We start from the raw sequence: 14,359 nt of genomic DNA on the forward strand, positions 1-14,359 counted from the left end.
TTGCTGTATCTCAACATATATGCATAAAATAACAAACCTGTGAAAATTTGAGCTCGATTGGTCGTCGGAGTTGCGAGATAACTATGAAAGAAAAAATCAGCCTTGTCGCACGAAGTTGTGTGCTTTCAGATGCTTGATTTCGAGACCTCAAATTCTAAACTTGAGGTCTCGAAATCAAATTCGTGGAAAATCACTTCTTTCTCGAAAACTACTCCACTTCAGAGGGAGCTGTTTCTCACAATGTTTTGTACCACCAACCTCTCCCCATTACTCGTTACAAAGTAAGGTTTTATGCAAATAATTATCTTGAGTAATTACCAATAGTGTCCACTGCCTTTAAGTGAGAGTTGCAACATCAAAACACAGCAAGAGCAACAGGCAAATATTAACAACCAACCAAATTTCAGATTTTGTGTTTGATCCTACATACGTACACTATATAAGTTTATGCTAGAAAACAAAACCATACAATATGTGTGTACATAACGTAACAGGACCACAAAGTTCAATTTCTAAGCATTAAACAAAAACTATTGTGGAAAACCCCAGGTTCATAAATCGTCGGTCGTACCACGAACTGACCTAACTGACACAAAATCACACTTTGCAAATTTGTTTTAAAACAAATTATTGACAAACTCAATGCAGTTTCAGTGCCTAATATGTAATAGTTTGGTAATTACACTAATTAGAATAAACGACGCATCGCTGGACTTGCCATTTTGACTTTTCACAAAGTGACCTATCTAGATACGTCGCTTTACCAATGGTTAAACTATAAGCTACAGCTCGCACGATTATGGCGCGCATGCAAATTTTCGTACCACGAAGTGACCTAACTGGGGAGCGTAGTATTTTCACAAAGTGACCGATCTCGATAGGTCTCTATTACGCATTGGTTTGTACACAGCGCGCTGCAGGCAACAATGAAATTTTCATTTTCACAAAGTGACCCATCTGTTTAGGAATTAATTACTTATTAAAATAGTTTTAAGGATTAAAACACACTGATAGTTCTGTATGAATAAAGTATTCAGCTTTGTTTTCGTCATAAAATAATACAATAAAGTTGGTAAGCAGACTCCGAAACAGCAGTTTCAAAAGTAGTGCAACTTCAATCGTGATTTTCTCTGAACACGTTTCTTAAAACAGTGAACAAGTTAGGTCAGTTCGTGGTACGAACGACGAAATGAAATTCATACTCTTTTTGAGTTTTAAATGTTTTTATCTAAAGCCAGGGTCCAATTTCATCTGTTAATAAGCAGAAACTGTAACCTGCTTTAAGCAAATTTTTAAAAGCCAGTCTGAGACCAGTTTCACATCTATTAGGTAAAAGCAGGAAATACTGCTTTTTAAGAAATGTTTGTATGGTTTTTTTTTTTAATATCAATTTGGTTCCTTGCATCCTCAGATAGGCCTAATCAATTGGGCCTTAGGCCTTTTGCTGAAAAAAGGCTTGTACTTTTTTTTTTTCTTGAAGCACATTATACCTGAAGGAAAATGTCAGGAAAGAGCACTGTGGTTCAACTTGCCGCCTACATGATGATGAAGTAAATGAAGCTGAATGTGCTTTAAGTTATAGCATCTTATTGTATTTTTGTGTGTGTGATAAAGGGCATCTAATGAGGAGAATGCTAGTTTGCACTGGAACATTAAAATAAAAGAGCATGACGAAAACAACCAGGGCATGGCAAGTACCAGGTGGGAAAGCCAAACGCTTCCTCAATGGATTCAAATGGTAAGCGAAGTTGCAAAAGAATAATGAAAAAAAAAAACACAAATGTTGCACAATTTGTGTTTGTGCTTCAGATGCCTAAAAAGGGCTTCAAGCCTGATTCCAATATTTGAGTGAGAATTACCCCATCTCAAAACCACCTTACATCAAAGGGAGCCGTAGATAGTATAAAACACTATGAGAAACGGCTACCTCTGAAGTAACGCAATTTTCGAGAAAGAAGTAACTTGCCACTAAAATATTTGAATTGGATTTCGAATTGGAGACCTCAGAATTAGTGGGTGTGGCACCTCCCCCTTTTGATTGATTTGAGTCATAACTCAAATCTGGCTTCAAAATAATCGTATCTCATCCTCTTTCAGGCTGCTGAAACAATTTCCTCAATCTTTCGAAAAAAGGTTTAACTCAAATTTTCTGATCCCCCATCAGCTAGTCAACAGATTTGCTCAATTTTTACCACTTTCGAAAATCGTGACACAAATTCTATGAACATGACCTTAATCCTCAATATCTAATGAATAACATTGAAAACACCATTGAGAAAATATTTTGAAAAAAGTATAAAAACTTACCAGATCCCGGAGCGAAACAGTCACAAATGTCCAAGGTTGATATATCGCACGACCATTTTGTGACTTCCCGATATGTTCAACGCTTTATTTGTTGGTCACCAAGCGCTGAACCGCAGGTAACAGCCAATCAGCGCTTTATTTGTTGGTCACCAAGCGCTGATTGGCTGGTACCTGTGGTTCAGCGCTTGGTGACCAACCAATAAAGCGTTGAACATATTGGGAAGTCACAAAATAGCGATGCGACAGGTTCAAAATAGAACCTGGGAAATTTGTGACTGTGTCGCTCCGGGATCTGGTAAGTTTTTGTCCTTTTTTCCCTAAAATATTTTCTCGATTGTGTTTTTGAGTGTTATTCATTAGACATTGAGGATCAAGTTCGTGTTCCTAGAATTTTTGTCATGATTTTTGAAAGTCGTAAAAATTGAGCAAATCTGTTGACTAAATTATTTCGCCTTTTTCACTCGAATAAGCTTTGTGACCCTCTGGCTCCGCCGTCGGCAGGAGGGTTACGTTATCGCAACTACACCCGAAGTGGCTACCCCATAGAGCTATATAATGGGCTATACCCAAACAAGGATAGAGCATTTATTGTACCCATTTACTCAAATATTGGCAATGCTCCAAAGTTGTTTCCATCAGACATAAGAATATTGAAGAACATACACAGTACACACACATTCTCAGTCACCTCTGACCTTGGCAACAGTCCCAGCAGTCTGGACCAAATTTCGTTTTGAAGACTCAAGTTTCAACAAAATTACAAAGAGGGAACTACCTATTTGCTCAAGTGAAAGACGGAGTAGAAAATAGACAGATTTAAATGAACTGATTACGGTGTTAAATAAAACTTTTAAAGACCATCATTCGTTTTGGTATGTTCATCACCAGAAGCCCAGACAACGTGTTTTTAACTTTTTTGTTATACTTTTTTTTCAGATAAAAATGTCTGAAAAGATTTTATATAAAACAGACGATTTGTTTTCTTTAAGAAACATGTTAAAAACATGAGAAACGTAGGAAAACATAAATTCATTCTATGAAATTCACTTTTTACATTTTGGTTTAAAGCCATTACATGTATACCCTTTTGGTACAGAAAAAAAAATAAAAAAATTCACAGATTTACAAATAATTTACAGGGTTTATAGAAGGTAATGGTGAAAGACTTCTCTTCAAATATTGTTCCATGAAATGCTTTACTTTTTGAGAAAACATTAAAACAATATAAATTCTCGTTAGCGAGAATTACGGATTTATTTTAAACACATGTCATGACACGGCGGTCATGACACGGCGAAACGCGCGGAAACAAGAATGGGTTTTCCCGTTATTTTCTCCCGACTCCGAAGACCGATTGAACCTAAATTCTCACAGGTTTGTTATTTTATATATTAGTTGTGATACACGAAGTGTGGGACTTGAACAATACTGTTTACCGAAAATGTATAATGGCTTTAAGATCAGAAATAATATATCAGATCTTGCAGCCAATTATGGCCCGAGGACAGGCCCTTTTTAGGGCTTTAAAAAGAATAAATAAATTAACTGTATAGCTTTAAATTACAAAAGGTCAATGAAGTATCATATCATAACATACTATTCAATTTTGTAATAATTGTTCACTTTGCTACAAAAACTGTTTTGATACAAAATGTTGAATAATATTAAAAAGCACACAAACAAATGCCTTATGGCTTGACAATGTGGCATTACATTATAATTCACTTTTAAGCTAACCAAAAGGGAAATATTGTAAGTTAAAACAAAGTGTATAAAAACAATTCAAACAGTGCAAGCTAAACCTTACTTTTAAAACTAAAAAGTCACACACTAAATAATATGCAAATCTTTTGACCTCGTGTTGAGGTCAAATGCATGCGTGGTGTGTGTGCGCGTGCGTGTGTGTGCACTCTGTAAACCCTTAATGCATCATTCGTCCAGAAATGTTCAGTTTCCGTGGTAAGCAAGCCCACACTATCAAAATTTACCCGATGAATATCACCATTTTGAATCGCACTCATGCAATAAATTTCACAACGAGGGATTATAACAACCCATAGTGTACATATGACCAAGATTCCAGACGGCTTGCGTTCGTAGTTGGAGGAAAATATGTGAAAGATTTTACCTTGATAGTTCCCGGCGGCTCGTCGCAGCTGACAAGCATGAAGCGGTCTGTCCGACTTGCCTGGTCCCGGGAGCGAAGCTATTTGGCGGGACGGAAAATACACAAAAACATGTCATGAAAATAAATGAAATGATGGCCATTAGAGAATGGAATAATTAAGAAATAAATTTGAGTAAACAATTTGACTATATTGATGACATGAGAAGGCAAACTATGAAGTTTTTGGGGATAGTTGGGTGATCGGGTCACCCACATCGTGGGCAGTTCATTTCTTCACCCCCTCACGGACGAGTTATCTATGCCTAGCCTACCTTCATGAAGGTTTCAACGGCGCCTTTTGCGATGTCGAGTAGCGTAGTGCCAAGGTGAGTCCGCTGGTTCATGGACGAACTCGTGTCCACAAGAAAAACTAACAACGGCATCTTGTAGTACGTGTTCTAGTTCATCTGCAGACGTAATTTTGGGTTGATTTGGGGCCGTTTTGACCCGTTTCAGAGGACGTTTTCTTGCACTTTCTTTTCCTTCGCAGCTCGCTCGGAGCTGCCTAAATTAGCAGCAGCGAAAAACGCCACATAGAATGATCACGTGACATGGGCGCCATGATATTTCTGATTGGTTGACAGAAATAGAATCAATTTGCATATTATTTACATGTAGCTTCATGAGGTGAAATCTGGTCTGAAAACTAGAACCATGTATTCTCAACTGTGTGTATAATGAGATATGGTAGCAGACTAAAATTTGCACGCGAGACTACTTTTCAATGGTCGATAAGTGATTATATGGGACGCTGTTTAATGTTTACGTTATGCATGTGAATTATGCCTTGTTTTGCTTTTAAAAATACAATTGTTTGTCCGGTCGACAATAACAATCTGAACTGTTTAATTTTAGTAATTGATCCTACTAATAAATTTGTATACAAATAATGAAACTTGACTGAAGGGAACATGACAAACAAGAGTAAAATTAAGGACTTATTTATACTAAAATAAAGACTATTTTTATTATACCATGGAATGGATGGATGGCGGTAGAATAGTATAGGCTACAATACACTATCCTACAGTACATGTATCTGCCACGTCTGTTAAAAAAAAAAATCAAATTTGTTGCACTTTTTCCCTAACAACATGGGGGAAACGCAGCCTTGCTCTATGGTCAGGCAATCCATGCTTCTATCTACCAAGCAATCATGCAATGGGCTATAGTAAACTATAGGACTAAACTACAATACAAAACTAGGATTCTGGCATTGAAAAATTATTATTTTTAGGTATTCAAATTCCAGTCATCAAGATAAGATTGATGGAGAAAGGATTAACCCATAGAGTTATATATAAGAACTAGAGGGCGCACGAGTGATGCTTCGTGCACAAACACCACGGAACCGCAAGGTGACAAGCGCGTCATTCTGCACGCGCGTTGAATATGAAATACACAATTGTTTTTTTTTTTATTGAACGCTCACGCGATGCTGTTTGTTCAACTTACAAAATGGCCGCACAAACACACGCTTTGAGATAGCTGTTTTGTCAACTTAGAAAATGGCCGCCTGCTCGCATACCGGGGCGCGTATATAGGCCAGTGCGCGCTCTAGTTCTTATATATAACTCTATGGATTAACCAGACCAGAGTGCAATGATTCAACCAGTCACTGAAAAGGGCACGGCCATTTTAATTTTGCCCTTCTTTTTTTCCGGACAGTTTTTTTTTTAAAAGTCCTTGGGAAACCTTTAAATTAAACGTTACCAAGGTCTAGATAATGAGGCCACAGCAGCCCTCGGCCTCGGTACAATTAGTAGTAAACTTCCTGCGAGAGGCGAAGAGAATGCTACAATTTTTTTATTGAATAGTTTGATTGGTCCCTGTGGTTGGTGTTCAACTAGCATTTGGCTAAGGGAGAGCTGTTTTTACGGGTGAAGTTAACACGGACGTAGCCTACTGAGCTGATGATTACAATACCATCATGACTGAATAGCCAATACCTACTTGTAGAATTTGATGCTTCCTCCCTCCTCTAAAACCAGACAAGAAACTAACAAGACCCTGGAGAAAAAAACACTCCACAGTATAGAAATTGTTAAAGACACTGGACTGGACACTAATGGTAATTGTCAAAGACCAGTCTTCTCACTTTGCGTATCTCAACATGCATAAAATAACAAACCTGTAAAAATTTGAGCTCAATCGGTTATCAAAGTTGCGAGTAATGAAAGAAAAAACACCCTTGTCACATGCAGTTGTGTGCTTTCAGATGCTTAATATTTCGAGACCTCATATTCTAAATCCGAGGTCTCGAAATCAAATTCGATGAAAAGTACTTCTTTCTCGAAAACTATGTCACTTCAGAGGGAGCCGTTTCTCGGAAGTGTTTTATACTATCAACCTCTCCCTATTTATTGTCACCAAGTGAGGTTTTATGCGAATAATTATTCTGAGTAATCACCAATAGTGTCCGGCCACTGCCATTTTTTTTTTTAAAGCTCGGCTCTGGATTTCAGACATAGTGAATCAAATTTTAGTATACTAGTACACGTCCAAGCCTTATGAATGTTAACTCTTGATACTGTCATTTGAAGTGTGTGCCAATGATAATTTGAGGGATTTAGATATGTGTCTGAAATGGGTAATTTTGGAAACATTGTGATCTCATTTTGTGCTACATGTAGGTCATCACTGCTGACATCAAGGCAAGAGTGACATGTTAAGAGCACCGGATTCAAGCACTGGTGTTTGATCAGCAGGGTGTGGGTTCGGATCCCGGTCGTGACACTTGCTACATAAAATTGGGGAGGTAGTGCTTTCTGCTCTACCGGCCAGGCTTTGAATTGATGATACCCAAGCCTACATTCGTATGGACTGTGAAAGGGGTAACCCTGTTTCAGCCCTAGGAGTAGGTGGCAATGGCCTCTGGAAAAAATAATTGTAGCCCACACCTTGAAGTGGCCTTCAGGCCTTGTGTGTCAGGCGACTTGCATACAAAAATAAAATAAATGCGTTTCCTCTTGAAATTCATACCATGTTACACATAGTCACCCGATGTTTGTTGTGTGTCATTTAGCCTTCAAGAAAGACTCTGCTAGGGTCAAAACATATCAGGCCACTTTTAACTATCTTTCCCTTTCTGTCTGTTTTTATAGTTACAAGATGAAGTACTCCTTTCTCAGGCAAAACAAATATCGTATCTTAATATGTGAAGGACATCGTTACTCCCGCTACATGACGGTGTACAACAAAGAGTACTTTAGATGCACGGACCGCACATGTAAAGGAAAGTTGCACCTGAGCTCCGGCCGTATCGTCTATAAAAACAATGGGCACAGCCACAAGCCAGATCACAAGGGTGTCTCAGCCGACCAGGCGCTGACTATCATGCGTAAGCGAGCACGCACTGAGGCTACACCTATTCGACAGATTTATACTGAAACGATAAAGGAGTATGAAGAGAACGGGCATGGGCCTATCAGAGAGAGCCTTCCTTATGGTGCGCTTGTCTCTGATATACTGCAGCGTATCAGAAACAGTGGTAGGAAGAGACAGGGGGGTCAGAAAGTCAAACAAGAGGATCTGGCTGATGAGGTACAGAAGTTTCATTTTCCCCAAAGCAGCAACATCAAAGTTCAAAGTTCCATGTCTGCATCACCAACTCAAGAAGGTGAGCATGACTTTCTCCAAAGGGAAATAAATACCTCTTGTTTTTGGAACCTCTGGTGTTTTAATCCTCTTTAAGTACTCAGTTCAAAGGGTGGTAGCTATTATGTCCACGCAGGAAGTATAATCTATGAATGGAATACACAATCTGAGAAATGTATGTATCCGACAGTAACATTTCTCAGATTCACATTTTGGGGGATAAAGACTGACATCTTATTTCATAACCACATTACTTCAAAGTGGAAGGTATCTCAGGTGCAAAAAGTTGGTGTTTCTCTCGGTTAATGTGGCAATCTCTTTTTTGAGACTGTTTTTGAAACACCGTACAAGAGTGCTCTTCCAAACTTCAAAGAGAGCGTTTTTCAAATGATTTTGAATACTTTTATGTACTGAAAAGAAAAAAGAAAAAACAGTTTGAAATTTTGCACTGAATCTTGGGGGTTGAGAGTTAAAAAAAAAATGCTGAATTTGAATCTTTTCTGTTCATTTACAGGATATGAAAATTCAGACAATGAACTTGACGTCGTTGACTGTACCGATGAAACCGATGATCCTTCAAACTTGTTGCCGTCTACGTCTTGCATCACCACAGCTTCTGAAACGATTCCAACATCATCTCCAATGGCTAGAGGTCTTGATGGGTTCAACTCTTCTTTGGTGTCGTACGCTGAAAATTCCACTGTTACAACTCACACGGACCCACCAGACAGCAATTCAACTGGCCTTACGATACACAGCGCCTATTCATTACAGACCACGCCCATAGGATCTGTAACAAACAATCAAGGCGACAATATGCCGAGACTGGTCGATAATCGTGTCATGAGCCACGCGGATTTGAACTTGGAAACAGATGACATCATGGAGAACTCTCTTCTGCACAATGGACATCCCGCGAGCCTAAGCACCTTACAGATGAACTCTGATAATCTGTACATCAATAATGGACATGTTGAAGCGAAGTCATTTAACGGATCTTCAGACCCAACCATCTTACCTTCTGCCGTTCACACAGCTGTTAGAAACCATCTCCCAAGACAGACAGGTCAAAAGAGATCCATAAGCCAGACATTTACTCAACCAAACACAACTCTGACAGACCCTACGTTTTTACCGAGTGATGAGGATACTGGGCAGACCTATCGACAGTTTCAGATGAGCTTAGCGCGTAAAGAGCACCAGTTAAGAGTTCAGCACATGAAGGAGCGTCACGAAGCTGAGATGACTCTGGTGCGCTTGCAGCAAGAACTCGTCAAGGAGCAGCTGAATGAGGCACGGCAACAGCGCGGTGGTGTTAATACATGATTGAAATTTATTTACTTCCTTTACCAGACATGCCGGAGTAGACATAAAACTTCAACTCTGTAAGATTAAAGCTCGGTTCATACTTCCTTCAAATGCGATATGAATTCTGACATCACAAATTTCACAACGAATAATTCGCTTCAGTTGACTTAATGTGATCAACTCCAGCGAAACATTCGTTACGAAAACAGCCCTGTGACGCCATATTCACTTTGCATTGGCATCCGCAGGAACAGGAATATGAACTGGGCTTGAAGCATAACTTTTAAATTAGAGTTTTGCCAGAAATAAAGGCTCTCGACTCTTTAAACTCTGAGGTGATGTTACCCACTGTAAAGTCAAAGGTCCATGTCATACATTGTATGAAGCAATTACACATGCAACCAGGGTGGATTTCACAATGAGTAAAGACAAGTCATATGTCACACATGTTCTAACTTGGGACTAGCCTTTTAAGTATTGTTTAACCCCTGTCAGTGTCAGTCCTAGGACTGGTCCTAAACTGGGACTACAAATTAGTTGCCTCATGCAACAAGGCCTCAAAGTCCTTCAATTTACATTGATGCAAAGGCATTATAATGATAATAATAATAAAACTATACTATAAATATAGCGCATATCACTGTGAGGTCCCTATGCGCTGTAAAAGGAAATCAACAGTTATTGTACAAAGTAAACAGATGTTTTTAACCGGGTTTTGAATTGTTCTGCTGTCTCAGCAGACAGGACTTTTGATTTTGTGCCACTGCTGTTTTGTTCCACTTTTCCATACTAATTTTTATATAAAATAAAGAGCACTTTACTAATGTTACTAATCCGTTTACTAAAATCGTTGAATGTATCTCTAACATGTAATTGTGAAAGTTAGTCACTGTTGTTGAAACTCAACTGACCAAGCAAGAGCAATTGTGATGCAATCTAGCTAAATAGGTCAGTTGTACCATTATGGATAAAAAAGACAAACATGCCAATAATGAGTAGACCGTATTGAATATGACGTCACCGTTGAAATATCTGCCCTACAACGTGTGTGTGTGTGTGCATGTGCTGTAGAAATCAAACCGGGAATACTGCGTGCTTAATTGATGTATGCGATTGGATGCGCGTATGGTTTGCCCTACAAGATTGGGACTTTCATAGCAACAAAGGGTTTATTCAATATGATCTATATCCAACAAATACATTGACAACTTCCTTCCTGATAATTAAAGGCAGAGGACACTATTGGTAATTGTCAAAGACTAGCCTTCACAGTTGGTGTATCTCAATATATGCATAAAATAACAAACCTGTGAACATTTGAGCTCAATCGGTCATCGAACTTGCGAGATAATAATGAAAGAAAAAAACACCCTTGTCACACAAAGTTGTGTGCGTTGAGATGGTTGATTTCGAGACCTCAAGTTCTAAATCCGAGGTCTCGAAATCAAATTCGTGGAAAATTACTTCTTTCTCGAAAACTATGGCACTTCAGAGGGAGCCGTTTCTCACAATGTTTTATACCATCAAACTCTCCCCATTACTCGTGACCAAGAAAGGTTTTATGCTGATAATTATTTTGAATAATTACCAATAGTGTCCACTGCCTTTAATTACATCCAACAGGGGTTAAAATTAGCATTGGAAAACAAATGTGGCAATGTGAGTTCAACTTAACAACTAAACTTCAAACTTCTTTATCTCAGTTTCATTCCCTCACATCGCTTAGCAATGTTTTCCGATTCACAGCTTTATGAGATTGGGCCCAGGTCTAGTCTTGGAAGGAAGTGTGTGTCTGAATTGACTTTGGCTGTGTCTATGGCAAGGTGGCTGAGAATGCCAATCCTTCAACATTGTCACTGCACCCAACAGCCATAGCCAGACACTGCCTAAAACTCTCAAAATAATTGTTATCTGATCCATTGCTTTAGAAGGGCATTGCTACATTGTGGAACATTTAATCATGTAATACCCAATTAAACTAACCTTGGAAAAGTTTATTTTAAAGGTGGTCACAATTTTGAGATATCGCCCAAAATCAGGAGTGATCATGTTTAAGAATAATCAAAATTTGGAATACACAATCTGAGAAATGTTACTGTCAGTATCGCTTTTCTTACTCAAATTTGGAGGCATAAAAACGGATACATTTTTACAAGCACATTTATTTGAAGTGACACGTTTCTTTTAAATGCCTTGTACTATCGAAAGCTGGTGAAGGCTTCTAACCAAAAGTATTTATTGCCATGAATTTTAAGAGTGATGATGAAATGTACACCTTCCCTTTAAACTATCTATGTTTGTAATTTGTAATTATTACCTCAGGAATGTGCTGTTATATTGTGTGCTTTTAACAGTTCTTTTGGGCTCTCAGATTCTGAGATTCTGAATGGAGGATGCTATAGTATTGCACTGTTTGGTTTGAGTGTCTACAGACAAACTTACCCAAATCTCAAGTCTGTTTCAGGCTTCTTGCGCATTTGATACGAATGTTGACGTTACAAACTCACAATGAATAATTGGCAGCAGTTGAGCTGTGCTCAACTCTTGCGAATATTCACAGCAAAACAGAGTTTTGAGGTCAAATTCATATCAGATTCGCAGGAAGTAGAACCAGGCTTACATGTAGTGTAAAAGTGCTATGTCCACGATACCTCAAAACGACTTATTGATCCAATGCAGCTAATGTCGTCAACACATAATCTCGCTTGTACCATTTTGGGAGTCAATATCCCTGTGTGCTATACAGTGAGGTGTGCTTTTAGGTGATACTGGTTTTTATACGTTTGCCACAATTGTAACGTGCAATTCTACTCCAAAAATGAGGAGTGTAGCAGACAATGACCTGCGTTTGATATTGGTATGAGAGATTAAAACTCACATTTGTCACCCATCAAGTAAATTAACACATGTACAGAAAAATTAACAAGTTGTAGTTTTAGATACAATATTTCTTTTAATTTATTATAATTTAGAAGTGTTCACATTAACAGTAACGTTTTTTGTAACAATATTCCTATACATTTTTTGGTATTTACATGCCTTTGTGCCATCAGAATTATGACAATTTATTAATATACATTAACCTTAGAGTAGCAGTGCGCAGTCACAGTCATGGATACAAATTTTGTTAGTGTCCATTTTACAAACAACAGTTTGTAAACCACTGATGTCATTTGATAAATAAAAAGTGCTCGAGTTTGTGGAATACAAGATCTTCAAAGAGATCCTCAAAATGTATCTGTTTGGTGTACAAAAAATGTACCCATGATTGTGTGGCTGTGCACAGTTCAGAAGAAAACATCTTAGGAACATGTACGCTACATGTTCAAGTAAAACTTTATGTACATCCAAAAAAGCAAGACAATTAAAAAAGTATTACTCAAGGGGCCACATTTTCTTCAAATCTCTTAAAAGGTTGCTGTTTGGAAATACTCTTTATCCTTTTAAATAGTCCACGCACAAATACCTTCAGTATTTTGGACTAAGTGGCAGACATATATCTTTCTAATTGCAAGTGTTAATTTTCAGTTTTCTATGGTACCGTTTTGAAAGGAAAAAGAGGAAATCGGCTGAAAAGTTGCATGCCTGAAGTAGTGAGTCGTGTTTAACAAAACAAGCTTTTAAAATACAACTAGCGGAAAATTCTGTCTGCTTTTCAAATATCTTTACACCAAAATTAATTCAAACGAGGCAATGTGCCCCTTCAAGTATCAGTGAGTTTAACTACAGAGTTGCAAGCAACCAAAGTTGTATTTTAAGGAGATACATGTACAACCTTCTTGTCCTTGCTCTATGCTTGTAGCAAAGTCCCAATTGCTAGCCTTGATGATGCACTTAATTTTAAGCACAACAGCAGCAATAGTCATCTCAAATTTACATACAAATATGATAAATTTACTTTTAAAATGCACAAGATATGAGTTTTGGACCAAACTGCCATTTATGTATTAGATTAATGTTAAAGTTGTTGAGCAGCTGTATCTAGAAGGCGTACTTGTGCATTTAGTATTTTACAATTTATAAACCAACAATTTCCAAGAATATTTGAATTCTATGACTACCTCGAAAAAAAAGTTTGAAAGTATAAAACCGAACAAAGTATGTTCTTCCACCACTAAATTAAACAAATTCTAGGGATTGAAAATAAATTTGAAAGAAACGGACTTACAGTTTAACAGCTTTGTGAGTCAATGTTAAGTTTCTAACTAATTTTGTACTGGATCCATGGAAATAACAACTTTGTAATACATTTTACAAAAAAAGTATATAATTTGAGACTAAAAAATATTAAATTGAAACTTGTGAAAACTTGTAACAAAAACCCACTTGTGAACTTGTAAAAAAAAAAACACTAGCAGAGCTAGCCCCATCAATTGTGATTATTTCTGAATTGTTGTCAAGTCTTGCAGCTAACATTATTCTTTTTTAGGAACCTATAACGTACGCCTGAGCTCCACATATAATGTATAACTGGTGAGGTTTGCAGTAGCACCATATGTGTAAATATCTGTTGAGTAGTGTTGATTCTGAAAAGAACCTGTGGTTGACAACTTCAGAACCAACACTACTTAAAGGAACACGTTGCCTTGAATCGGTCGAGTTGGTCTTTGAAAAGCGTTTGTAACCGTTTGTTATAAAATGCATATGGGTAGAAAGATGTTGTAAAAGTAGAATACAATGATCCACACAAACATGCCTCGAAATTGCGTGGTTTTCCTTTTACCTCGTCGACTAACACGTCGGCCATTTATGGGGGTCAAAATTTTGACTCCCATAAATGGCCGACCATGTTAGTTCGCACAGTAGAAGGAAAACCACGCAATTTCGAGGCAAACTTGTGTGGATCATTGTATTCTACTTTTAAAACATCTTTCCAACCATATGCATTTTATAAAAAACGGTTACAAACGCTTTTATTATGACCAACTCGTCCGATCCAAGGCAACGTGTTCCTTTAAACAAGATTTACACACATGGTGC

The 14,359-nt window shown here is 37.8% G+C and overlaps 2 protein-coding genes across 3 annotated transcripts in view; one reads left to right on the forward strand and one right to left on the reverse strand.

The window, feature by feature from the left end:
* Positions 1 to 4,979, reverse strand: part of LOC139944774 (integrator complex subunit 6-like) — a 26,863-nt gene extending 21,884 nt beyond the window's left edge. For both annotated transcript variants that reach the window (XM_071941880.1, XM_071941879.1), the window contains exons 1-2: positions 4,747 to 4,979; positions 4,436 to 4,513 (exon numbers count right to left, since the gene is read on the reverse strand). In XM_071941880.1, the coding sequence (XP_071797981.1) occupies positions 4,436 to 4,513; positions 4,747 to 4,857 (189 nt within the window). In that variant the 5' untranslated portion in view covers positions 4,858 to 4,979. The remainder of the gene's footprint in view (positions 1 to 4,435; positions 4,514 to 4,746) is intronic.
* Positions 4,259 to 14,192, forward strand: LOC139944775 (uncharacterized). The gene is made up of 3 exons (XM_071941881.1): positions 4,259 to 4,800; positions 7,579 to 8,093; positions 8,586 to 14,192. Exons 1-3 carry the CDS (start codon positions 4,751 to 4,753, stop codon positions 9,395 to 9,397), a joined length of 1,377 nt encoding a protein of 458 aa, XP_071797982.1. The 5' UTR covers positions 4,259 to 4,750; the 3' UTR covers positions 9,398 to 14,192.
* Positions 14,193 to 14,359: the final 167 nt, after the last annotated feature.

Source organism: Asterias amurensis, chromosome 12 (genome assembly GCF_032118995.1).
Source record: "Asterias amurensis chromosome 12, ASM3211899v1".
Taxonomy (NCBI): Eukaryota; Metazoa; Echinodermata; class Asteroidea; order Forcipulatida; family Asteriidae; genus Asterias; species Asterias amurensis.